The sequence below is a fragment of the Pongo abelii genome, chromosome 22 (assembly GCF_028885655.2).
Source record: "Pongo abelii isolate AG06213 chromosome 22, NHGRI_mPonAbe1-v2.0_pri, whole genome shotgun sequence".
In the NCBI taxonomy this organism is placed as follows: Eukaryota; Metazoa; Chordata; class Mammalia; order Primates; family Hominidae; genus Pongo; species Pongo abelii.
The window spans coordinates 52,116,684-52,143,066 of record NC_072007.2 but is presented as its reverse complement, the minus strand read 5'-3'; the positions used below and the strand labels follow the sequence as shown (position 1 = coordinate 52,143,066).

General features: G+C 52.3%; 1 protein-coding gene across 2 annotated transcripts in view; it reads left to right on the top strand.

Annotated features, from left to right (window-relative positions):
• The window catches only part of RIPK4 (receptor interacting serine/threonine kinase 4), a 28,033-nt gene extending 3,176 nt beyond the window's left edge, over positions 1-24,857 (top strand). Inside the window, exons 2-8 of one of the 2 annotated variants that reach the window (XM_002830707.5) lie at positions 7,105-7,396; positions 12,660-12,808; positions 14,710-14,759; positions 17,188-17,346; positions 18,084-18,187; positions 20,062-20,326; positions 22,216-24,857. In XM_002830707.5, the coding sequence (XP_002830753.3) occupies positions 7,105-7,396; positions 12,660-12,808; positions 14,710-14,759; positions 17,188-17,346; positions 18,084-18,187; positions 20,062-20,326; positions 22,216-23,375 (2,179 nt within the window). In that variant the 3' untranslated portion in view covers positions 23,376-24,857. The remainder of the gene's footprint in view (positions 1-7,104; positions 7,397-12,659; positions 12,809-14,709; positions 14,760-17,187; positions 17,347-18,083; positions 18,188-20,061; positions 20,327-22,215) is intronic. The other variant, XM_054542566.2, reaches the window with a different exon arrangement.
• Positions 24,858-26,383: the final 1,526 nt, after the last annotated feature.

Sequence of the window (26,383 nt, the reverse complement as noted above, 5' to 3'; positions counted from 1 at the left end):
GAATAAAGTGATCCCAAAGGCCCCGTTCCTCCCTTACCAGCCCCCAGCTAAGGGGATGCTCAGAAGAAGCCAGTGCCTGCGGGGCGCCGGCTGGGAGACGCTCCTGCCACATTCAGCCCCGGCTGGTCGGGGCGAGCCTGAGCAAACCCCAGGTTTGTAACAACAGAGCTGACAATTGGACAAGCCCGTTTCTTGTCAGTTTTAAAAATAGCCGTGTGGGAACCCCTCCGAGGCTCCCTGGGAACATAATTGGATTGGTGTGCAGAAGGCCTCGATGAGAGGCATCAGCTAACACATGATGAAACACATTTTCCGGCTGCGTTTTCCCGAAGGTAGTTGCTAGGTTTCTCCTTCGGAGCTCTTTGTTACCTGAGCGGTCTCACCGCCTCCCCCACCTCCCTGCTTCTCACTTTTCCCTTCATTTATTGCTTCTCCACTTGCACAAGACCATGTCCTGGGGCCGTTCTTTCCCCCTTTCCAGGATGCGTGCTTGCAGGGGAAACCGCAGCTGGCCTGGTCCACAGGTCTTTGGAATTTCTGAGCCTGGAGAAGAACCTTGGGACTTCTTTAGGAAGTTCCTTTTAGAAATGATTGGTGTGATGATATTTCTCGTGTTTCTCGCTACTCCAGTGCCCTCCCTGGGAGGACGAAATACACTTTGGCTAGCCCTAAATGAGGAGAAAACCGAATTCATGTAAGTGCTACTCACCGTAGCACTTTAAAAAGTTGAACGCCAAGTTAATCCTAATTAATGCCCAGAGACTTTTCATGTGGAACCCAAAACAGGGACCAGGGCACTTTTGCAGGGGTGGGGGGGGGCTTTTCCCGTTCCTGCCTGGAAGCAGAATTAGTAATGCTTTCCCCAGCAGCGAAGGAGAGGGGAGAGGGGAATAGGACGCCACCCCCAGTGAACTGTGCCTAAGCCTAGCTGCGCTTGGAGCAAGGCACAGTTTTTCGGGTGTATTTTAATTAACACCGACGAGAGGGGGTTCTGGTCAACCCAGAAACGTCGACTTCACTGTCAACAGTAAGAAATGCGATTTGGAGACGATGCGAATGTGACTGTGCGATGTTCTGTGCTCCCTGGCCGCCACCCCACCACCTAGGATGGATTCGGCATCTCTCCGCGTCTTAAAATAATGATAATAGTAATAAATCTACAGTTCCTTTTGTGTGGTCATCAGAATAAGCCAGAATCATTAAAATAAGCCAGAAACACTGCTTAGGAGAAAAAAATGTATTAAAAAAAATAGTGCCATTGCTCAAAAGCAATTGGTGGGTTCTTTCTGTGCTCCGAGTACCTGAGCACTTCTTAACCTCCCTGATCAGAAAAGCCTCTTCTTGCAGCTTGCGAAGAGGCCCTTTCAGGCCTATTGAATTGCAAATGCCGTCGGGCGACCCCCGACCCCAGAAGGGCTGGAGCTTCCTAAAGCCGCTGGAGTTTCCCAGATGTGCGCCTAGGGAGCACCTGAAGAGGGGCTGGAAGGAGGTGTCCTGTGGGCTTTGGCCCAGTGGTTACTGGATGGTAAACAGTGTGGAAAGTTTCTGAGGATATGCTGGTGCTTCTGAGTGAAATCCAGGCTGGTAGGCAAGGGAGCCGCCCCACCTCCACTCCTGGGCCTCAGATCTCCCACGGGGCGGTCCCGGGGGGTCCCGGGACCCCCTTCCTCGGCTGGAATCCTGTCTACCCCAAGCCACTTTGGATCGTGCTGTCACGACACTTTTGTCCACAGAAACAATGACTTTTTTTTTTTTTCCAGGACAGCTGATTTTCCTCTAGAAAATGCCCTGAAATGTGTGGCCCATGGAAGGGGGAAGTCGTGCCGGGCCCCCTTCAGGCAGTTGCGCAAAGCTGGGGCAGACTCCGTTAGGAGATTCTAGTCGGATCTGCTTCCGGGAGCCAACCGGCAGCAGTGGCCCTTTTTTGTTTGTTGTTTCTTTTAAAGTAAAGTAAATGGGGTCTCTGTTCTGCAGAAAGAGCCCAGGGCAGGGAGAGTAAAGTACTTGCTGAACTCGGTGCGCTGGGGAGGGGTGTGCACTGCTGCCAGCCCGTAGCTGTTAGAGTCGCTAATGAGCTCGCTCTGCAATCAGAAGTCACCTGGGTTTTATGTATTAAGCCCTTTGGGCAAATAAAAGAAAACACTATTTGCGGAGTGGCTCAGAGCTTCCACTTAATAAGCTACTCAGCCTTCTTTTGGTTGACTTTGTTCTCAGAATACGTGTTTGTTATCAGTCAGCTTTGGCTTAGAGAGTTCACTCTCAGAATGTCTACTTAATGTGGAAAAATGACCCTTGCGAATGGCTGGCCTCTAAACACCCAAACTGTCGTTTCCTCAAAACCCTCCGGCCAGGAGGGTGCGCCTCACACGGTTGCACAGTGGATGTGGGTCTGAGTCCTGTGGAAGGACTTTCGCCAGCGCCCCGGGGCAGAGTGTCCGGAGGAGGGAGGCCACGCCGGTAGGGGAGAGGCGGCAAGCTGGCCACATTTGAGCAATCAGAAACAGACAAATCATAACTCTGATTCTTAACAAGACATAAAACAGAAGCAGCAGCTGGTACCATGTCCCAGTCTGATGGTTTGGAAGTTAGTGGCTGTTGCCGGGTTGGAAATTGTGCTGGTATTCCTTTAAATAACAAATGAGGGCCTCAGCCAACCGGTGTTCCCAGAGGAGGAGAAAGGCTGGGAGCTGAGAGGTGTCATTTTCCTTCTTTGGTGACCGGTTTCATTTTAGCTGATGCTTGACATTGGCATCAGGCCCTCGTCTTCCTTTTTTCCCAATGCTCACTGAGACTGGGAACAGGGTTGAGAGTCCGACGATCTGATCTGCACCCCCCATCCCTTGATGAGTCCCAGAGCCTGGCCCAAGCCTGTGGCTGCAGGGAGAGGGATTTCCCCTGGAGGGAGGAAGCAGCTGACGGAATGCTGGTGATGGGGCAGCTTTCAGCTCAGCCCAGGGACCCCCACAGGCTAGCACTGCACACTGGTGGGCATCTTGTTTTCCATTAATTAGTCATTTAACCAGAGTGCTAGGAAAGCAGGCCATGCTACCCTAAGTTTTGTCTCATAATAATTTCACGTTCATTCCTGATACTTGCTTCACTTGTTCCCAAGGCCAGTGGGATTCTTTGCTCCTTGAGTGTATTCAGACACACTCTTGACCTGCCCACCCCCCACACCCCCAGCTGCTCCTCTTGGGGTGCTCCCATGTCCACCGTGGGGGGCTGCCTAGTGACCCCTGGTGCAGCTCCAGAGAGGTCCTGCAAGCCTCTCTCCTCCACATGCAGTCAATGGACCCGTCCTGCAGATTCTTCCAACAGAGTGTGTGTCCTCTGCTGGCTTCCCCTCTCTGCTTTGCCAAGCCCAAGGGGGTCCACAGCGACTGCCCCGCTCCGCTGGCCTCCCGGGTGCCCCTGGGCTCTGCGCAGGTCTCAGTCTTCCCGATGCTCTCAGGGGCCCTTTCCTGTGCTGACTTCTGACTTTGGATGTCACTTGATTCTCCATAGCTCCCGGGACCTTCCTTTCAAGAGGCTTAGATTTTTCAATCACACTTCTCTTTTGGGGGTAATTCTCCATCTTCTTCCTTAGCGGGTACACATAAACACCACGAAGACGGGAAAGGGACCTCTTGTCCTTAGTTCTGACTTATGGTGGATTCAAGCGAGCACTTGCCAATACCCAGAACTGCTTAAAATATAGGTCAGGTGAGTGCTGGGAGTACTGAAGTGGTGATTCTGGACAGTAGTAGTTTATTGGCTGAAAATGCACTCACTTGGTTTACATTGGGGTTATTCAACTTGGCACCATTGGCATTTGGGGCTGAGTAATTCTTAGCCTTGGGGCTGTCTTAGGCATTGTAGGATATTCAGTAGCATCCTTCAGTTGTGATAACCAGAATCTCTCCAGACATTGCCCAGTGTTTCTTGGGGGGTGAAGTTGCCTCTAATTGAGAACCAGTGGGCTATGTCCTGAGATGCAGAGCCCTAGCTGCAGGGCTCGCATTGTGGGGGGCAGACAGGCTGAGATCTCCGAGCCTTTGGTACCTGTCCGATGTATGGGAATTTCCACAGCAAGAGCTAAACAGTAGGATCCAGGGGTTACTGCTGGCCTTTCCTGCAGGGAAAGTGTTTTCACTACGGTAAGGGAAGCCTAGGAGGGGCTGAACTCTCGCAGGGGCGGTCAGATCATTAAGAAATGGATGTGTTCTGTTGGCACTGTTTTGGATTCACCAGCAGGCGAGGAAATGGGAGCCACTGAGTGATTTCCCAGCACCTGCTCCCGGGTTTGTCACTGGGAGGAGCAGGCCTGTGTCCGAGCTCCAGAAGACCCCCCTGCTGTGGCAGCGGACACTGGGTTATAGGCAGGGACTTGGGCTGGATGCTGGATTCTGGGGGAATTGTCTGGAGGCCACCCCAGCCAGCTGCCTTGCGTGGCCTTTGTGGGGACATGGAGCTGCTGGATTTCCTGCTGTAGGAGGTCGGATCTCTCCTAGTGTGGTTCTGAACATTTCCTTTAGGGAGCTTATTATATTATTAGAAAGCAGATTGGCTGGGCACGGTGACTCATGCCTGTAATCCCAGCACTTTGGGAGCTGAGGCGGGTGAATCACTTGAGCCTAGGAGTTCAAGACCAGCCTGGCAAACAGCAAAACCCCATCTTTATTAAAAATACAAAAAATTAGCTGAGTGTGGCACACCTGTAATCCCAGCTACTCTGGAGGCTGAGGCATGAGACTCACTTGAACCTGGGAGGTAGAGGTTGCAGTGAGCTAGGATCATGCCACTGCACTCCAGTCTGGGCAACAGAGCGAGACTCTGTTTCAAAAAAGAAAAACAAACAAACAAAAAAACAGATTTTCCTGCCCCAACCTGGAACGCATTCTCAAGGAGTGAGGCCTGGGAACCAGCATTCCAGCCAGCTTCCTGGGTGCTTTCTACCATGTCTGTGTTTGGGGCTGCTGATCTAGATCCTGCACGGCCAATGTGTGTCCGTGGGATTCAGCCTCTTACTCTGAACGCATTCTGAGACTTTTGACCCATGATGCTGATACAGACCATTGCACTGAGATTCTAGTCTGTGAAAACACAGGCTGTACCAGCGAAGTGACCTTAGACCAGAGGTTGGTAAACTTTCTCCACGAAGGGCTAGAGAGGCAACATTGTAGGGTTTGCAGGCCGCAGGGCCTCTGTTGCAAGGACTCCTCTCCCCTTTGAAGTGCAAAAGCAGCCACAGCCACTGTTTAAATGAATGGGTGAGACTTTCTTCCAGTAAAAGTTTATTTGTACAAACAAGGTGGCATGCTGTGGGCAACCATCCGGCAGTTTCTCAAAATGTTACACATAGAATGTGACCAAGCAATTCTGCTCCTAGGTATATATCGAAAAGAATTGAAAGCCAGGACTCCAGGCGTTTGTCCCCCAACGTGTGCAGATGTACAGCATTATCCACAAGAGCCAAAAGGTGGAAATGGCCTGCACCCACGAACAGATGAACAAAACGCAGTACATTCATGCAGCAGAATATTATTCAGCCATGAAAAGGAAGTTTTGATATATGTTACAGTGTGAATAGACCCTGAAAACATGCTTAATGAAATAAGCCAGACACAGAAGGGCAAATTTTATATGCTTGTGCTTATATGAATTTGCCTAGAATGTAGAAAAGAGGTTACTGAGGATGGAGATGAGGGAAGGAGTTATTGGTTAATGGGTGCAGAATTTTTGTTGAGGATGATGGAAAAGTTTTGCGTATAGATAGTTGTGATGGTTGTACCACATTGTGAATGTGTGTAATGCCAGGGAATTGTACACCTGTGAGTGGCTAAAATAATAAATACTATGTTATGTCTATTTTACTACATTTTACCTCTCTCTCTCTCTCTCTCTATATATATATTTTTATTTATTTATGTATTTATTTATTTTTTTTTGAGATGGAGTCTCTCTCTGTTGCCCAGGCTGGAGTGCAATGGCACGATCTTGGTTCACTGTAACCTCCGCCTCCCAGGTTCAGGTGATTCTCCTGCTTCAGCCTCCTGAGTAGCTGGGATTACAGGCAGGTGCCACCACGCCCGGCTAATTTTTGTATTTTTAGTAGAGACAGGGTTTCACCATGTTGGTCAGGCTAGTCTCGAACTCCTGACCTCGTGATCTGTCTGCTTCAACCTCCCAAAGTGCTGGGATTACAGGCATGAGCCACCACACCAGGACTATATTTTTTATTTTAAAAAATGGCTGGTTGGATTTGGCTGTTGGCAACCCCATGCTTCGGACCTATGCTGTTTCATTAGTTTGAGTGTGAGGCTGGATTCAGGAATAACTGGGCCAACTCAGGTATTGGGCTTAAACCGAGAAGGTGAGTTGGGTTCCTTGAACATAACTAGTTACAACTTTTTTTTTTTTTTGAGATGGAGTTTTACTTTGTCACCCAGGCTGGAGTGCAGTGGCATGATTTCAGCTCACTGCAACCTCTGCCTCCTGGTTCAAGTGATTTTCCTGCCTCAGCCTCCCGAGTAGCTGGGATTATAAGTATCTGCCACCATGCCTGGCTAATTTTTGTATTTTTAGTAGAGATGGGGTTTCACTGTGTTGGCCAGGCTGGTCTCGAACTCCTGACCTCAGGTGATCCATCTGCCTCGGCCTGTCAAAGTGCTGGGATTACAGGCAGAAGCCGCCGTGCCCGGCCTAGTTGCCTAGTTACAACCTTGAGTGGAACCTCGACTTTGCTTCCCTCCTCCCAGGAGAAGGGATTATCGGCCTGCACCTGCAGTCTCTGAGACCCCCAAGCCTTGGCTTATGGCTGCCTGTGGAATTATTCACACACGTGGACCCCCCACATGTGTTATCAGTGCTACCTGTAAAACGATTAGAATTTCCCTCCTCCTCACTTGTGATAACCCTGTGATGCATAGGTACATTTCAGCAGCCTCAGGACTGAGAGTCTGGAAAGCCCTGCATTCGTGATGTGACATTAAAGTGTGCCCCATGTGTGTGCACTTGAGGCATTTGCTCAGCCCTCTGGAGCCAGTCGTCTTCTGGCCAGGGTGCTGTTCCATGTTTGTGACTGAGTGACCACTGCGTGTTCTTCATGCCTTTGAACTTTTTCAGGGAGCGCATGGAGCTTTTGGAAGAAGCCAAGAAGATGGAGATGGCCAAGTTTCGCTACATCCTGCCTGTGTACGGCATCTGCCGCGAACCTGTCGGCCTGGTCATGGAGTACATGGAGACGGGCTCCCTGGAAAAGCTGCTGGCCTCGGAGCCATTGCCGTGGGATCTCCGGTTCCGCATCATCCACGAGACGGCGGTGGGCATGAACTTCCTGCACTGCATGGCCCCGCCGCTCCTGCACCTGGACCTCAAGCCTGCGAACATCCTGCTGGATGCCCACTACCACGTCAAGGTGGGGGCCGCATGGTGCCCGAGAGAGCTGGGCAGGGACGGCCTGTGTCTTGGGGAGCAGGGTATCAAGGGGTGAAGCCCTGAGGTCAGGACAAGGGCGGAAGAGGAGGTGGTTCTTCTTGGAGGAAAGAGCTTGAAACCGAGGCCTTTTGCAGCATGAGGACTCCAGGAGCCTAAGCTTGTCCTGGTCGGTATGAAAACCACACGCCATGTAGCTGGAGGGTAGGCTTGGTGAACATGGGGGCTGTTCCCCCAAATCTTGGCATGTGACTCATTCCAGAAAAAGATTACGGGTTTGTGGGTTTTGGTCTTATGAAATCAGGTTAGAAATCAGCCCGTGGGCCAGGTGTGTCCTTGCGAGACCTCAGGATCTGCAACGAAGGGACGCATTTCCCTCAGTGTTTTCAGGAGCTCGGGGTGGTGGGAATGTGGGGGTCCTCTGCAGTGGGGTCCTCAAAGTGCTGTGGAAAGAGGTCGTGAGGAGGGGCTCGTTGCCTCTCTCTGCCCCCGCGTAGAGTGCGGAGTGGCAGCGTGTTGCATTAGTGCAAGGCCTGGGAGCTGGAGCTTGCTTTTGCTTCGCTGATAGGTTTTTGAAACACAGAAAAGTAAGAGAGATAATTTAACTGAAAACCAGCGTTGCCTCTGGGCCTTGGCAGGTGTCAGCATCATCACCTTTGCATCAGGGCTGTATTTCCTTGTATCTCCTTTGATGGCCTTCGTGGCTAGGGTTGTACTGTCATTGACATGTGGTGGCTACACCTGGCACGTTGTAGTTTTTCCCCACGTGGTGATGTTCACATGCTCTTGGGAGGCCCAGGGTGATATGCTGGTCCACACGACACTGGTGTCTGCCCTGGGAGTGAGGAGGAGCCAAGAGCCATGGCCCGGATCCATGTAGTTCATGCAGGGGACAAGCAGAGGAGTCCCCTGCCTGGCTTGGCTGCACTGCTGTTCCTGGTGGCACAGCACTTCCAGGCCTCTCTAATGGCCTGACCATTAATTAGGAGAGACCTGAATTCAGGGCCCGGCCCTGCCCCTGAGCTCTTGGGTGGGACGGGAGCGGCGGCCCGTGTGGCATGCGCACGGCCGCTCCCTGTGCCCAGACTCTGCGGACGAGTGCATCTTGCGTGCCTTGCTCAGCCAGGATGGTGGCGAGGAGGTCAATTTTTCACTTCAGGCAGTAATTATAAGTTGTCTCTTAGGTAGGTGTTGCCCAGTAATAAGATTTCAGCTAGAAGATGAAGCACCGTCCTGCTAAGTGAAGTAGGAGATTGGGATAATGGAGACAAAAATCAAATGACTTGGCTTGAACCGGCTCTCGGGTGGTTTCCCGCATCTGCTTATGTTCTGGGACCCCTGGGATTCCCGTTTCCTGTGACGGGCAGGGCTGGGCCTCACATGCGGACCCTCCATTCCTGCCAACATTTACAGGCTTGTTTCTAGGTAGTGCAGGCCCTGGGGCCCTAATGACTAGTAAGCTCTGCCGTCCAACATGCACTAGATACCAGAAAGGGCATGCCACAGGCTTCAGCTGCGGGAGCTGCCCTCATCCTCAGAGCAGAGGTGCAGAGTGGATGGTGGCCTCTGGTTCTCGCTGAGTCTCGGCTCAGAGTGAGTAAATTAGCAGCCAGGATCGTCCAGCTGTAAGTCACGGAGCGGAGACCTTGATTTCCACCTCGCCTGCCACCGTGCTTGACATGAAAGAAACCAAATGGCCACTGCACGTAGCAGTCACTTGGGGGCAGGGTGTGTGGCCCGCAGGCAGGGCCTAGAGGCAGCCCTGTGGGAGGGGGTGGCAGTGCTCCTGGGGCTGGGCCTTCACACAGGGTCGGGCTTTTCTGCCCTCAGGAGTCGGGGGCAGGCGGCAGCAGAGCCTTTAGGTGAAGGAACAGCCCAAGAGACACAGGGAGAGCTCTGGGCCTTCCTGCAGGGGCAGCAGGCAGCAGGGCTTCCCTGTCTTTCAGGACGGCTGCAGGGGGTGGATGCTGCCTGGAACTGCTTTCTCAGGGAGGCTGCTGTCGAAGGCATGCCGGGTGCTGGCCAGGAAGTGACAGGACATCTCTGCGTGGTGCCCCTGGGACATCTTAGGGCCCTGTGTACCCTGACAGGCCGCAGGAAAGATTGTTTTGTGTGACGTCCTTAATCAGGCATGTTAGTCACCATCAAGAAGCCCAAAAACAAACAGAAAAATGTATTTACGTGACATACTTATTTTTTCTTCGAAATAGCTACTGGTGTGCATAGAGGGCAGCAGGGAGTGTGTTTTGGGGTTCTGAGAGTCAGCGCCTTTGTTCCTGAAGACAAAGTGTGGAAGCTTTGCATGGACTGGCCACTGGGCTTCTGGGCAGTCCTCAGTAGACAGTTATTCAGTGCAGGAAAACTGTAATCTAGAATCCTGAAATTAGATCCTAAGTTGCCGTTCCAGTCCTGCCATTTGCCTCTGAGATGGGCTACCTCGGTGCTCAGAGCTTGATTCAAACTGAAAATATCACAGCAACTTGTCTGCTTCATAAAGTATATAAATATAAATAGTATATAAAGTAATAGTATCAAATTAATACTTGATATTATTCAACATTAAATATACTAAATACCAATATTAAGATATTGGTTGGAATCAATTTCAAGTTAAAGATAAAATAACTTGGTTTAAAATCTCAGGCTGCGTTTATATGTCCAGTTAGCCCAGAACAGACGCTTTTCAAAGGGTCACACGCAGGTCATGTTCTGCAGTGTCTTTCTTTTAGAGGCAGCCAAGCCCCGGCAGGCTGCTTTCTTAGTCTTGACAGCAGAACCTTGAAGTTGAAGGGCCATGTGCTTGGGGGCAGCTGTGAGCCCTCAGCTCTTAGAGATGCAGAGTCGGGTGCTGATGAGAGTGTTTGTAACTCTTGAGGCATTCGCTGGTCAGAGTGGATGCCACAGTGGCTCACTGTTGAGGACACGGGGTGAGGGGCAGCTTGGGTGGGAAGATGAGGAAGGGCGGAGGGGAAATGCAGCTGGCCCAGGGTCCGAGACATGGAGGAAGCAGAACATAGAGGGTCAGTGACCCTCCTAGAATTCTCAATTCCGAGCTTGCATTTTATTGCCAGAGGTTTTACAGAGAATTTCTGCTCGTTTTCTTTTCACCAAGTATAGTTTGGAGTGGCTGGCTCTGTCTGACAGACAGGAGAAAAGGCTGCAGGCCTGGGGAAGCACCGGGCTGAGATCTCTGCACCCCTGTCTTTTTCTTTTCTTTTCTTTTTTTTCTTAATGATCTCAGATGTCATTTAATTTTCACAACAAAGCTACAGGATGGGTACTGTTATTGCCTCCTTTTATGAAAAAAGGAAACAGGCACAGAGAGGCTAATAGTCCAGGGCCACAGAGCTACTAACTTGTACAGGCAAGATTAGAACAGTGAGTCTGATCCTTAACTAACCGTGGGAGGGAGATATTTTTTTCCTACATTCAACCATACAGGGGGAGAAGGAATTGCCTAGAAAGTGTGTGATGCTTTCTTTTTTTTATTATTATTTTTTATTTTACTTTTAGTTCCGGGATACATGTGCAGAATGTGCTGGTTTGTTACATAGGTATATACGTGCCATGGTGGTTTGCTGCACCCATCAACCATCTAGGTTATCACCTAGGTTTTAAGCCCCGCGTGCATTAGGTGTTTGTCCTAATGCTCTCCTTTCCCTCTTCCCCTATGCACCGACCAGGGCCCTGCGTGTGATGTTCCCCTCCCTCTGTCCATGTGTTCTCATTGTTCAACCCGTTTCCGAATTTGAAGGCTTTCAAGCCACTGACGACTGTTGAACTGAAACTTCCTGTGCTCTGGAGCTTATTTGGAGAGTTAGGACACGTTGTTGTGTCCCAGCATCCAGCAGCCGCCGGGGTTTGCAGGGTCGGGTGATGGCGTTCCTCTGGGGAGCTGGCGCTTTCCCTGGAGTGCAGAGTGTGGCTCTCAAGGGCGGTGCAGGCCTGAAGGCCCTGGGAGAAATGGAAGTGGGAGGACATGAGAGCCGCTGGAGTCGAGGCCTTGTCCTGGTGCTCCTGGCTGCAGAGAAGGAGGGCCAGTCCCTTCTCACAGGCCTTCCCCCCTACCTCCCTGCAGATGTGCTCAGGATCCCTGGAAGCCCGAGTCACGGGTCATAAATTCTCCCTGCTGTTTGGTGCTGATGACAGCAGTCCTGTTGGCTCACCACATGGGCATGGCCAGCCCAGAATTAAGGCCTGACTCAGCCTCATTTCCTGTTACTACATGGGTGTGTTTGAGAGGAGCTCAAGAGTTAATGAAAAGGGTTTTTTAAAAAATCCATATGCCTTGAAGGAGAGTTGAGAGCAGCACGCCCCCTGGATCAAGAGTCCCATTAATGCTGATGACTCGTGGCTTCATCCCACACATGGTTTTCAGCAGCTTCGAAGGGGACGGAGTTACACTGGAGAGGGGAGGACACTGGCAGGAAAGGGAATGTCCCCGAGAGAGGTCAGACCGGGGGTCTGTGAAGTCTCCCCAGTGAGCTCCAAGGTCACCTTTGCCCGAAGGAGACCTGAGACCTGCCTCCCCCGAATGCAGACGTCGAGGGCATTCCTGGAGGAGCTGGTGGCCAGTGCTCCTGGGGGCCCGGGCCCTGCCAGCAGAGGTGTTTACCAGACCTTTACTGGAACACATGTGTTTGAAGCAGCCAGCCAGTGTCTGCTGATCACAAAACACTCCAGATGGACGGGGCTCTGAGGCGTGTGTTTTGTTTGCTTTAAAGTTTAAAGGGCTTCTGAAGGTGTGTTTCCCTTTAAAGGACTTGCAGACACTTGCCCGCCAGCCTCCCCAGCTGGCAGGTTGCATAACCGGCTCCCCGACTTCCCTAGGAGCAGACCTGATCTTCACATGTGTCTCTCTTTACCTGAACCCTCTAAGGCTTGTTTTTTTCCCTTTATGCCGGCTCAGCTGGCTCTCAACCACAGTGGCAAACATGATGCCTTACAGAAGGTGGATTCTAATTCTTCTGGAGTTCTGTCCCAGAGAACTCCTTCCTTACAGTACGATTCTTTAACCTGCCCATCAAATGTGCTGCTCCTAATGCCTCCAGGCTTGCTTCTGCCCCAGAATCTGTCTGCCTCCCTGCCTGGGGCAGGGCTACCTGGAGAGGCACAGACACGGCTCTTAGGGGCTCCTGGAAAGCTCTCACCCACCCTCTGAGATTGCAGAAGGGAGCTTTTGATAAAGCATCATAAAATATCACTGTTGCAGGCTAATGAGCCCTGCTCTGATGGCTGTGTTGCAGATTTCTGATTTTGGGCTGGCCAAGTGCAACGGGCTGTCGCACTCGCATGACCTCAGCATGGATGGCCTATTTGGCACGATCGCCTACCTCCCTCCAGAGCGCATCAGGGAGAAGAGCCGGCTCTTCGACACCAAGCACGATGTATACAGGTGTGTGACATGTTGCCCCCCATCCCCTGTGGGTGCCAGGGGCTCTCAACCTTAATGCTTCGTGCCCTGAGCTGCAGCTTTCAGAAAGGCCTCTTACTGCCAGTCAGAAATGGGGCTCAGGCCAGGCGCGGGGACTCACGCCTGTAATCCCAACACTGCGGGAGGCCGAGGCGGGAGGATTACTTGAGCCCAGGAGTTTGAGACCAGCCTGGGCAACATGGTGAAACCTCATCTCTACAAAAAATACAAAACCAGCATGGTGGCGTGCACCTGTAGTCCCAGCTCCTCGGGACTGAGGTGGGACGATTACTTGAACCCGGGAGGTGGACATTGCAGTAAGTCATGATTGCACCACTGCATTCCAGCCTGGGCAGCAGAGCGAGACCCTGTCTAAAAAACAAACAGAAACAAACAAACAAACGGGGCTAAGTCCACATGGAAGGGGTGGGTGCTTGTAGAGTTCAGGGATTTCTTTGCTGGGAGTGTTGCTGGCCAAGGAGGAAGGGTGTTCCCGGGTCCACATTCGAGCCAGGCTGACAGCCCTGCCCTGTCAGAGCCTTGGTGATTTCGTGACCCGTGGGCTTTGTGGCTTGTCTGTTGGAAGAACCTGCTGCTTTCAGTGGTCCGGGTGTCTATACGCATGTGTGTTTGTACTTTCCGAAATTCACTCTGATTTTGTGAGGTGAGCAGCTCATCTTCTTCATGGCACTTAACTTTTATTGGTCAGAGATCAATCCCCAAGTCACCTAGTCCCTTCCTTTTTCAAATTGTAAAGGTCATAATCACACAGACTTCTTGGAGAAGAAAAGTGGGTGGGAGCGTGTGAGCAGGCACTAAGCCTCCCATTGTAGCTCTTGTCCTGCGGCACAGTGACTCTGACCCAGCGTGTGAGCTCTGCCTTTTGGTCATTGCTGCCGCCAGCAGCCCAGGCTGACTGGTTTGACAGTGGCCATTGTGCATGTGCTTAGCTGGGGCTTTAAGCTGAGAGTTGCTTGGAAGTGTCATTTTGGAGACTAGTCACAGCTTGTAGAGTTTGGGGAGAGTAAGATCCTCTCCATTTATTTTAGAGTTTGGAGTTCCAGCTTTTGAACCTGCCATTTGAACTAATTTTCGATGGTGAATTCGGTGTCTATAAACAGCCACTCTCACCAACTCAGTGCTCCTTGGAGGCTCAGTTTTCGGACTTCTGTTTTTCTTTTTCTTTTTTTTTTTTTTAATCAGTTTGGGCACTTTTTTTGGTGTATCCAGAGTAATGTACGTGAACATATTCCTCATATTATCTATATATTTCTAAGCAGCCCCCGAAAAAGGCTTTGGGGCGTTCAGCTGTGTTGTCTCCTACATTTTCTGTGCATTTTCTTTAACAACCCTCTAACGATGAAATCTCAGTGAGCCTCTGTTAGGAACCCTGAAATCTCAGCAAGCCTAAGTTAGGAACACTGATCAGAACCAGAATCCGTGTTTTCAGAGAATGAAATCATTGTTGGGGGAGGGCATGGGAGTTGCCCATCATTCATTCATCCATTTCTTCAGTAAATGCCTGCGCAGGTGCTCTGTGCCCGGTGCTTGCAAGAAGATGACAGTGAGGCACACAGGTGCTGTTCCCCAGGAGCTCACGCCCTGCGTAGGGTGGCACCCTCTTTGGGAGTCCCTCAAGCTGCCTGAAGATTGTAGCCCAGTTGGCGAAGTTACTTGAGTCTGTCTGACATCTGAGCTATCAACGTGCTGGGCTTCACTATAGAGAATTTTCTCTTTTTAAAAACAGGAGAAATATCTCGGTGTCAAGGCTCTGTCTTTGGAAGGCTTCAGAACAGGTTTCTTCATGCCTGTTGCTGTGCATGAGCGCATTCGGCTTTGAGTCTCTGGCTGTCAGATGCTAACATGCCTAGTTTCTCTTCCAGCTTTGCCATCGTCATCTGGGGCGTGCTCACACAGAAGAAGCCGTTTGCAGGTGAGTGGACCTGTCTTTGAGGTGTAATGTGCTTGTCTTTCCTGGAATAATGGGGGGACACCTTGTTGTCCTTTCTCTATCCTAAAACAGAGCCTGTGATCCACGCTCCCATAGGTGCTGCTCTGTGGTGTAATTTGCATGCAGGAAAAGACACAGATCTGAAGGAGCCTGTTCAATGGAATTTTTTTAGGTGCCAACTAGTTTTTTTTTTTTTTTTGGTAGTAAAATATATATAACAAAATTGGTCATGTTAGCCATTTAAAGTGTATAATTCAGTGACATTAACTACACTGGCAGTGTTGAACAAGCGTTACCACTGTCTAATTCCAGAACATTCTCATCATGCTAGAAGGCAAAGCCCATGGCCATTGTGCAGTCCCTCTCCCTTCCTCCTGCTCAAGCCCCAGCAACCACTCACCTGCTTTCTGTCTCCAGGGGTTTGCCTGTGCTGCTATTTCCAGCTAATTCTTTTTTGTTTACTTTTTAAAAACATAGTAATAAAATACACATAACAAAACTTAGCATGTCAACCGTGTGAAGCATACAGTTCAGGAACGTTACATATGCCCACGTGCTTGCGCAGCCAACCTCCAGAGCCGCTCAGTGCCATGGAGTTGCTTGCAGGAGCGGCGCCCCTGCCCAGCTTGAGAGCTGCAGTGTTTCCTTCCCCAGCCAGGCAGCCACCATTCCGAACACCATCCTCAAAGTTGTCACACCTTGACTGACTTATCATAAAAGTCCAGGACTTTTTAGCTTTGTTGGACAGATTCCCTTTTCCTCTAAAGACATTTCTGGGCCACTCATGATATTTTGTGGTATGAGCGAAAATGTCTAAAAATGAAGATGAGAGTCAAGGCCTAGCCCCTTGTTAGTCGGGGCTCAGACTAGGAGCTGATGTCTGGGAAAGTGCTGGAGCCAGAAGAGATCTTCCAGCATCGCAAGATCAAGTATCTTGGCAGCTTTAAAAGAATGCCAGTAGAAAGCACGGAACACGTTGTGCCAGGCCTCTGCCGGCCGGTGTCCGTCTGTGTTGTCTGACCGCCCGTCACCTTTCTTGCCTTCTGTACGTTCTCCTGCACAGTGGCCTGCAGCCCGAAGGCTTGTGAAATGAGGCAGTGTCTGATAGATGAGGGTGTCTGATAGATGTGACACCCGAAGCCAGGCACAGGGGACAGGTCAAGGCTCAAGCCCTTGTGCTTTATTGCTGAATACGCAGTGTTCCGTTATTGGAACGCTAAGCATGTGGGAATTATTCATATCCTACTGTTCAAGGTCATTGCCAAGGTCTGATTTTTCAAATTCAAAAAATTGCAACCTCAGGCAAAAATGGGTTAATAGGTAGGAGGGGGTTCAAAGTGCAGGAGAACAAGGCCTCTCCCCAGCTTTTCTAGTCTGTGCTTGGCAGCAGGGAACATTCCAGGTGTTTACTTCAGTTCGCTTTCATTTTATTTAGAGGAGCTGTTAGTTTTGAAGTCTGAATAATCATGGAAATAGCCTGTTAAATACTTAAGATATTTATTGCACAAGATTTAACGAGAAAGTGGAGCAAAACATCATATGGAATCCTGGCAGCCGTGGGTGATTCCCGGCTGATTTTCCACGCCTGCTGAGGCACATGGCCTCTCCAAAGAGCTGCCATTCCGTGGGCGGGTGTGTTTGGATCTGGAGGGCAGAGAGGGCTGTTGGGAACAAGAAGCTTGGGGTCCATCTTGAGGGTCCAGGCTAAGCAGAAAAAAGAACTTGGCCCACTGGAAGTTACCCTGGGCCCTTCCCAGTCAGGGTAGAAGTTGTGGCAATAATAATAATAATAATAATAAGTTAGAGCCCATGCATGCTAGTGAAGGCAGTCGGAAAGGACAGGTGCGGCCCCACATGGTGAATTGAAGGGAAAGAGCCCTCCCACACACCCCAGCCCTGGTGCACCTGCAGGGGAGGCCAGCTGGGGACCTGAGCTTGGGATTGGAGTTGGAACTGAGGAAGACTTCTTCGCCATTGTAGAGAGAGTTGGGTCTCTGCGGATGTAGGACGCTGTGGCTCCTCCATGGTGAGTGAGCCTCATTCCCTTTGCTGGCTTGGGCTGTTGATGGAATGAGCCTCATAAGATATTGTTCTCCTTTGAACCTCGTCTTCCTTTGGATGGGATGCCCAGAAAGATCTGCTCTGTGACCAAACACACTGACTCCATCTGGTAGATCAGAACCCAGGGAAAGAGGTCGATTTCAAAACCAGGAAACTAGAGAGCACGGGGCACCATGAGGGTGAGGGTTACAGGAAGCTCTGCCTTTGAAACGGGAGGGGAAGCCGTCTCCCTGGGGTGGTGTGGGGATGGCCCCATTGTGACCCCCGGCGAGTGTGTCGTTTCCTCCCAAGAGTGAGATGATGCCACCCAGCCCTGCAGAGCCCCTGACTCGCATCCTTCCCTTGGCAGATGAAAAGAACATCCTGCATATCATGGTGAAGGTGGTGAAGGGCCACCGCCCCGAGCTGCCGCCCGTGTGCAGAGCCCGGCCGCGTGCCTGCAGCCACCTGATACGCCTCATGCAGCGGTGCTGGCAGGGGGATCCGCGAGTTCGGCCCACCTTCCAAGGTGAGTACCCTGGGGTCTCCCCGCCATGTTCTGTGGGTGTCACAGGAGACAGAGGTGACAGACAGGACAGGGTCAGAGTGAGAAACAAGGCATGTAACAGGTGGGCCGAAATGAGCCCTGCACAGATGGGTTGGCCCCAGCACCTGCCTGTGGCCTCTGGTACTCACAGCTCAGCCACAGCAGCTGGAACTGAGTCGCCTCCAACCATCCGCCCCCTGCTCCCCGCCAGGGCTGGGCTTGCCGCCCAGAGGAGTCTGTATGGGAGCCTGAAGTTCAGGTGCAGCCGTGCTCTTCCCGGGGACTTACCTGGCCGGTGGCCGGCGGCGTTGCCCTTCTCTTGGGGAGGTGACTTCCTGGGACAGATGTGTCTCTGGCATAGGAAAGTCACCCTGATGAGATGGAAACTGCTGCATTTAAAGCTTACGGCAGGAAACGGGATGAATGGGGAGCTCATCCGCCAGGTGCTGGCAGCTCTGCTCCCTGTGACTGGCAGGTGGCGATCCCCCGGGGAAAGCTGCTGCTTTGAGTCTGGTGAGGCCTTCAAATGATTACCGATGGAGGGCCTGGGTATGGCCAGCAAATCGCCCATGTAGGGCCCCTGGGCTTGCCTGGTGAGCTCAGCCTGGGCCGAGGTGTGTGAGAAATCCCCCAGCTCGTGGGGGCCCCGTGTTTATATGGAACGCGTGTGTATGCAGAAGTCATCATCTGAGTGACATGTCCCCTTTCTTCCCCACAAGAAATTACTTCTGAAACCGAGGACCTGTGTGAAAAGCCTGATGATGAAGTGAAAGAAACTGCTCATGATCTGGACGTGAAAAGCCCCCCGGAGCCCAGGAGCGAGGTAACGGGTCCTTCCCACAGCGGTCTTTTGTCTCCTCGGCTTCCAGGCAGGGGTTTCCAAACCACTCCTCTCTGCAGACTCCCCCACCGCCCAGACCACTCTCCCTCTCTTCTGAGCCCATCCCACACCCAACTCCGTTAGAAGTGTAGGTCCCATGGGGGCTCAGGTCCACCTGCCCGACTGCATCCCCGCCCCACCTCCTGTCTGATTCTGTGTGAGTGGCAGAAGGGCTTCCCTGACACTAAATAGCCACTCATTGGATGTGTGTGGAACCATGGGGATCAGAAGGCCCAGCCCCAGCCGAGGAGGGAGAAGTGGTGTCTGAGTGTCTTTGCACCCCTGGCTCGGGGATCCAGTCCCTTTATAGCTGCCCATAAATGGTCTGTACTCTGATGAGTGCCACCTAGGTGATTTCAGATGTGATAAGAAGTTCCAAGTGCCAGGGCTAGCTAAATACCTTTTCAGGTAATGAGACTGGAGCAGACCTGTGAGGCAGAGCTGATAAGTGAGCTTTATAACGTGTTATCTGGTGCTGGGCAATTAATCCCAGGCTGTCAGTGTGAGCTCAGGAGATCAGGAAATACGTAGGGTGCGCTCACTGTCTCAACATAAAGTGCATGTGTGCCAGTGAGTCTGGAAGCAAAGGCGCCCGGGGGTTGCTGGTAAAGAGGCAGACCCGGGCCCTGATAAGGGAAAGAAGGCAACCAACATGTGGGGGTGGCTCGGTACACCCAGCAACAGTGCGGGACCTCGAGCCGTCCCAGGAAGGGTGGGGAGTTGGGCAAACAGGTGTGCCTAAGGGAAGAAGCGTGAAATCTTGTCAGATTCCACTCACCCACCAGAAACCTGCTGCTCCTGCAGTCCATGAAGCGAGACCCTTTAAAAGGCCCCATCGGTGTATGTCGGATTGGATCACCCCTCATCCCTGTAGCCGGGCCCTTCCCCTTTCCCTCCTCCCCACACAGCCCCCACGCCAGCCCCACGTGGCTCCTCGGGGAGGTCGCAGTTGTGGCCATGTGTGGGGGTCCTGCCCAGTTCCTGTCTATCCTCTCGTTTCCTGCCAACGCTGGCCTGTGCTGGGCAGCTGTGTCCCGCCATGCATGCTTCACACTCTGCAGCTTGACACCGCCTGCCTTTTGTCTGGGTGATGTTCTGTGCAGTGTTACTGAGCAGATGGCATCCAGAGCTGCATGAGGCTGGATTTTGCGCTTTCATGAAGTCGATCTTTCCTTAAGATGTCTCTGTGCTGGGTGGGGCCAGCGCAAGTCTTTGTAGCTCCAAGTCTTTGAGCTCCCTGGTGCTGTGCGGATGCGGAGTCTGAGCATCCCAAGTGCTGTGCGGGCGCGGAGTCTGAGCATCCCAAGTGCTGTGCGGGCGCGGAGTCTGAGCATCCCAAGTGCTGTGCGGGCGCGGAGTCTGAGCATCCCAAGTGCTGTGCGGGCGCGGAGTCTGAGCATCCCAAGTGCTGTGCGGGCGCGGAGTCTGAGCATCCCAAGTGCTGTGCGGGCGCGGAGTCTGAGCATCCCAAGTGCTGTGCGGGCGCGGAGTCTGAGCATCCCAAGTGCTGTGCGGGCGCGGAGTCTGAGCATCCCAAGTGCTGTGCGGGCGCGGAGTCTGAGCTCCCCAGCGCTGTGCGGGCGCCGGGTCTGAGCTCCGTGGCGCTGTGCGGACATGGCGTCTGAGCTCCCTAGTGCTGTGTCGATGCGGGGTCTGAGCTCGGTGACCAACAGATTATCTGCATTGCTTCCAGGGTCCGTCCTTTCCTCCCCCACCTCCCTCCCGTGGCCCACCTTGCTCTTCTGTGTTTGTGTCATGGGCGGGCCACGCAGGGTATGGCAGGGTCTTCACCCACCCCCTCTTCTGCATCTTCGCAGGTGGTGCCCGTGTCTGCGAGGCTCAAGCGGGCCTCTGCCCCCACCTTCGATAACGACTACAGCCTCTCCGAGCTGCTCTCGCAGCTGGACTCTGGAGTTTCCCAGGCTGTCGAGGGCCCCGAGGAGCTCAGCCGCAGCTCCTCTGAGTCCAAGCTGCCATCGTCCGGCAGTGGGAAGAGGCTCTCTGGGGTGTCCTCGGTGGACTCCGCCTTCTCTTCCAGAGGCTCGCTGTCGCTGTCCTTTGAGCGGGAGCCTTCAACCAGCGGTGAGTTGGGGATGCCTCTTTGTGTCCCGAGAGATGCTGGGCTCGTTGGGACAGTTGACTGGACTTAGCGAGAAGCTAAATGGAATCAAGGGGACAGTTTCTTGACCCAGCAAGAATTCTTCTTTGTGTTCTTTCTGTCTTAAGTAATTAATTTTGGGTGTTGGGCATTTGGCTCTGTCTTATGTCACTTAGCATGTGTGGGGAACAGGCCACATCACCAGTCCGTGCAACAGTCTTGCCTGTGCCAGTGCCATGGGTGGAGGCTGACCTCAGGTCTACAGATTGGAAACCCCATCCAGTGCAGTGAGCCTGGGCAGGAGCTGAGCCCCACTCCCTGGCGGGCCTCCTGTCTCGGGCATGGCAGTCCTGCACCCTCTGCTCAGACACTGCTGGGTACACACCCACGCCTTCGCATATGTGGGCTCCCGTTCACAGTAGTCCAGGCCTAGTAATGTGTTGGTTATCCTTGGAGGTTTTAACACCAGGCCACCTTTGCAAACCACCTGTTAGGGAGGAGCACTTCTCATTTAGCTAATCTTATCTTTTTACGTTAATTTTGATGGCTTTTGTTTTTGGAAGGTGCTTTTTTTCCTATCCCTGCCCCAGGGTGCTGGACCTGGTGCTTGTTCTGGCCTCCTTTCTGCCAGCTGCAGGGGTAAGATGTGGTCCTGCCCTGTTCCTGAAGGGGCTGCAGCTCTGATGGAAAATACAGGGATTTACACTCAGGGCTACAGCCACGGGGGCTGAGGGCCAAGGCTGCAATCTCGGGGGGGAAGGAGAAGTTGGCTTTTCCTGGTGGATTGGGAACATCCTCTTGGAGGCAAAGACTTTTCCTGGATCTTACAGACTTCCTGGGATTTTTAGATTAGAATATTGGGGGCAAAGGAGGGTGTCTTGTTTTAAGGAAATGCTACATAGACACAGTGGGGAAGACCTGGTTCGACGGCAGATAAGCAGTGGGTGATGGGGTTGAGGAGGAGAGTCAGGGCCAAGTCTAAGACTGAGCAGAAAGAAATACCACCATCTCCCATGGAGAAGTACGTTCTAGAATATTCTCTTTGGGTCTAATACTCTGAAATGACATCTTGTCTTCATGCTCGAGAGAGAATTACTTTACTGGTTCCACTTGGAATGCCAGTGTTCAAACACCAAGCCTGACTTGGGAGGGTTCCGTTTTCTTAACACCTTACCACCGCCACCTTCCAAGTCCCCATGCATTTCACATGAGGGCAGAGGAGAGTCTCATTTCAGGGTTTCAGAATTCTAGGCACTACAGTAGGATTTTTGTGGTAAATACAACTTTTCATCCTGAGTGCTGGACTAACGTCCTCCTGAAACGAGAGGCTTGGTCCCTTCAGGATTATCATAGAAAACTTCCGATTTGACCTCCCCAGGTCAGGAGGTGCCACTTTGAGGTGGGGCAAGAGCTGGAGCAGCCCCTTCCAGCTCTGGTCACCATCTCTGCAGGCTGCTAGGCCTGGGGCGTCCGTGGGTGGCAGGCGCCAAGGCTTCCAGGCGAATGGGGGCTCTGGCCTGGTCTTTTTAGTCTGTGCCCTTTTTCCTTCTCTCTTTAATGAAGGAATGTTTGCAGTCACTGCCATCTCTAAGCACCAAGGGGGTGCACCACCCTGCAGGACGGCAAGAGCGGGTTTTATTTTGCAAACCGACTAACAAGCACCTGGGAGACATTCGCCGGCCTGCCCCGGGACTCCCGCTAGGACTGACCTTAATCACGAGGCACAGACAATGCTCAAACACAGTCGGGTGACCAGCGAGCAGCCTGGGGGCCATGGCACTCCTCCACCTGAGCGCCACAGCCAGGCTCCCAGAGACGCCACGTCCCTGGGTGTGCAGCCACGCTCTGACCTTTGCCTCTCCTCTCCCTGCAGATCTGGGCACCACAGACGTCCAGAAGAAGAAGCTTGTGGATGCCATCGTGTCCGGGGACACCAACAAACTGATGAAGATCCTGCAGCCGCAGGACGTGGACCTGGCGCTGGACAGCGGTGCCAGCCTGCTGCACCTGGCGGTGGAGGCCGGGCAAGAGGAGTGCGTCAAGTGGCTGCTGCTCAACAATGCCAACCCCAACCTGACCAACCGTAGGGGCTCCACCCCGTTGCACATGGCCGTGGAGAGGAGGGTGCGGGGTGTCGTGGAGCTCCTGCTGGCACGAAAGATCAGTGTCAACGCCAAGGATGAGGACCAGTGGACGGCCCTCCACTTTGCAGCCCAGAACGGGGACGAGTCTAGCACGCGGCTGCTGTTGGAGAAGAACGCCTCGGTCAACGAGGTAGACTTTGAGGGTCGGACACCCATGCACGTGGCCTGCCAGCACGGGCAGGAGAATATCGTGCGCATCCTGCTGCGCCGAGGCGTGGACGTGAGCCTGCAGGGCAAGGATGCCTGGCTGCCGCTGCACTATGCCGCCTGGCAGGGTCACCTGCCCATCGTCAAGCTGCTGGCCAAGCAGCCGGGGGTGAGCGTGAATGCCCAGACGCTGGATGGGAGGACGCCATTGCACCTGGCCGCGCAGCGCGGGCACTACCGCGTGGCCCGCATCCTCATCGACCTGTGCTCTGACGTCAACGTCTGCAGCCTGCTGGCACAGACACCCCTGCACGTGGCCGCGGAGACGGGGCACACGAGCACTGCCAGGCTGCTCCTGCATCGGGGCGCTGGCAAGGAGGCCGTGACCTCAGACGGCTACACCGCCCTGCACCTGGCTGCCCGCAACGGACACCTGGCCACTGTCAAGCTGCTTGTCGAGGAGAAGGCCGATGTGCTGGCCCGGGGACCCCTGAACCAGACGGCGCTGCACCTGGCTGCCGCCCACGGGCACTCGGAGGTGGTGGAGGAGTTGGTCAGCGCCGATGTCATTGACCTGTTCGATGAGCAGGGGCTCAGCGCGCTGCACCTGGCCGCCCAGGGCCGGCACGCACAGACGGTGGAGACTCTGCTCAGGCATGGGGCCCACATCAACCTGCAGAGCCTCAAGTTCCAGGGCGGCCATGGCCCCGCAGCCACGCTCCTGCGGCGAAGCAAGACCTAGCTGGCTGCCTGCGGAGACCAGGGGTCCACGTGGGGCTCTTGTCCTGTCCTGTGTTCCTCGTGGGGATGGAACGATCCTGCGTGGGGCCCTGTTGTGGCTTACCTAAACATTGACCAAGCAGAGGTGACATGGTGCCATCGGGAGGCGGCTGCTGCTGACCGGAGTGTCCCCCTCCAGGTGAAGCTGGCTCAGGTGCACATGCCTGCTCCATCATCGATCTAGGCACCTGCTGTCTGAAGGGACCATGGGTCAGAATCATTTCGTTGTGCTCCTGATGGGCCGCTGAGGCTGGTCTCTCAGTGATGAAGTCCCAGGCGTGGAAGCATCCACTCTCTCCTGAGGTGAGCCACCTTGGGTCGCTGGAGCTCACCAGTCTTGAGCGAAGAGGTGCAGGGGAAACTGTTTTTTATCTTCATACATGACGGTGGGCAGAGAGGCCTGTCTTAAAGTTTCCATGGAATCGTTTTATAAAATATCTTAAGAGATGAATGCCTTATCAGCTGTTGCTTGAACCCTGTTAAAAATGTTCATAACATTGGATAGTCTAGTCTGTAAATGATGACTAAGTAGTGGGGTTGGCTTTGAAAACAATGTTTTCTGCAACAAGGAATGAATGGTAGCAGCCGGCTTTGCAGGACGTATGTGTGGCCAGCTCTTAACCATTCCAGTCTGTTACTTTGGTGAGTCCTTGTGGACGATCGCCCACACATGCCCACATGGTACTAGCTGCCGTTCATTTCTCGTTGCCTAAGATGTTTTGGGCACTCTAGAGCCACAGGCATGAGTCATTAAAAAATTCTCCCTTTGTAACCTCAGTCCTGGGGACTGAGGCGAGCCCCCTCAGGTCGCTGGAGTGCACCAGTCTTGGGGAAGAGGTGCAGGAGAAACTGTGTTTTTTATCTCCCCACATAGTCTGAAGATAAAATGACACAGTATTACCTAGACGTAGACAGTATTACCTAGGTAGATGCACTGCTCATCTGCGCCCTTTCCAGCTCTCATTTTTGTTAGGTGATTTGGGATAGGGATAGTGTTTTGGGGTATGGGGGGAGTGTTTCTGACCTGCTTTGCAGATGTGCCTCCGCACCTCAGCATTGGGGTGTGGCCCCAGGGCGGTTCTTGGATGTAAAAGATGTGGCCATCTAGCCTCGTAACTTCACTGTCACCTGTGTCCCATAGGGTGCCTTCTGAATACTGTTGTTAGAATAAGTTTGTTGCAGAACGTGACCCTGTGTGCAAACATGTACTGTGGCCTGGTATATGATAGAGATTGATATTAATGTACCATGTATGTTAATGTGAATCTGTGGGCAGGATACTTTTCCATGGCAGGAAATATCCAAGCTGTTGAAACTGGCTATGTTTTAATATGCCTCATTGTGCCTTTACTATATTATGCTACTGTTGTGTGGACTGCGTGAGGGACAAAAAGTTCCATTTGATGTCAATAAAGCAAAGTACTTGCCTACTTTTTTGAAGCTGGTTGAGACTGCTTTTTCTTATCAACGAGCTCGCGTAATCTGATTTCTGAAAACCAAAGGCTTGAGGCAGTGACGGAAGCTTGCAGATGGCCTTCTGGAAGGGCCCTTGTGTCCTGAATTAACCCAGGCCATGGGGCCCCGAGAAAGCAGAGAGTGGAGCCGGGCATCGTCCTCTGCCTGGGTCCCTCCACACACGGGTGATCCGGTGGGGGAGAGAAGTGTGTCTTGATGGAAGCTTCCAACACTGAAGTTTTTATTGAAATGTTATAGTTCTTACGTTCTGTACTTTGAAATAATTTCAGATTACAGAAAAGTGACAGGAATAGTACATAGAACTCTGGTAACCCTTCAGCCAGATTCCCTGTTTGCTTATATTTGATTGCATTTGCCTTTCTCATCCACCTACCTACCTGTTCGAGAGTAGGTTGCAGTGTGCCCTGTTACTCCTAAATACTTACGTGTACATTTCCTGAAAACAAGAGTTTCTCCTGCATCACCCACAGTTTACCCATCACATTCAGGAAATTAACATTGGCACAATATTACCATGAAATCCACAAATTCTCTTCAAATTTTGCTGATTGTCTCAAAACTGTCCTTTATAGAAGAAGAAAGTTGAAAAACACAGCAAGCAGTGCCTCTTTGTTTTTTCACTCTCTGGCCTGGGACCCCATGGTGTTCAGTAGCCATGTGGCTTCTGTTTTTATCAATCCTCAGTTCCTCAGTCTTCTCTTTTCTGACTTTGAATTAACTTATGACATGGGGCTCCTTCATGGGTTCATTCAGACCTTTTGGGAAGTATGGCCAGTTATTTGGTGGAATGTCCTCAGTTTAGGTTTATCTAATTTTCCTCAAGATATGGTTTAGTTTACGCATTTTTGGCAGAAATACCACAGACATGATAACTGTGTACCAAGGAGGGCTTTTTCCTCTCCCACTTTTGTTTATTTACATCAATATGCAGTCTCGGATCCCTGTTTAATTGATGGGATACTCTGATTATTTTGATGGTCAGATTAGCCCTGATTTGGCCGGTTTGGGCACCTCTACGCAGGCTCCTGTGCCCCCTAACCACCCATCTTCCTCTGAGTGCTTCCTTGCTTTCTGACACAGTTCAAGGCCCACCTTGTACTTGCTTCCCCAGCCTTGGAAGAAGCCATTTCTCCAAGAAAACCGTTTCTCTGAGTGGCGAATGGTTCTTAGACGCCAAGATCTGGGTGCTGGAGGTGCTCATTGTTACTAGGCTGTGATTGCTTCTAGGCCCTCAGCAGACAGACGTAGGAAGCTGCACGCGACCTATGTGAATATCACATACACATTTCACTGTCGTACTAGAAACTATGATTTCACATCCATGCCTTCGGTTACAGCCCAGCACCCCAGGGGTTACTCTTGCTGGTCTGTATTTGTATCTCCTTTTTCTGGCTGTGGGAGCCATTCCCATCATCCTCAACACACACACATGAGGTCAATCTTGGTGTGTGATGACCTCCCTGACACTGGTGGCCTTGGCTGCGCTGTGCGTAG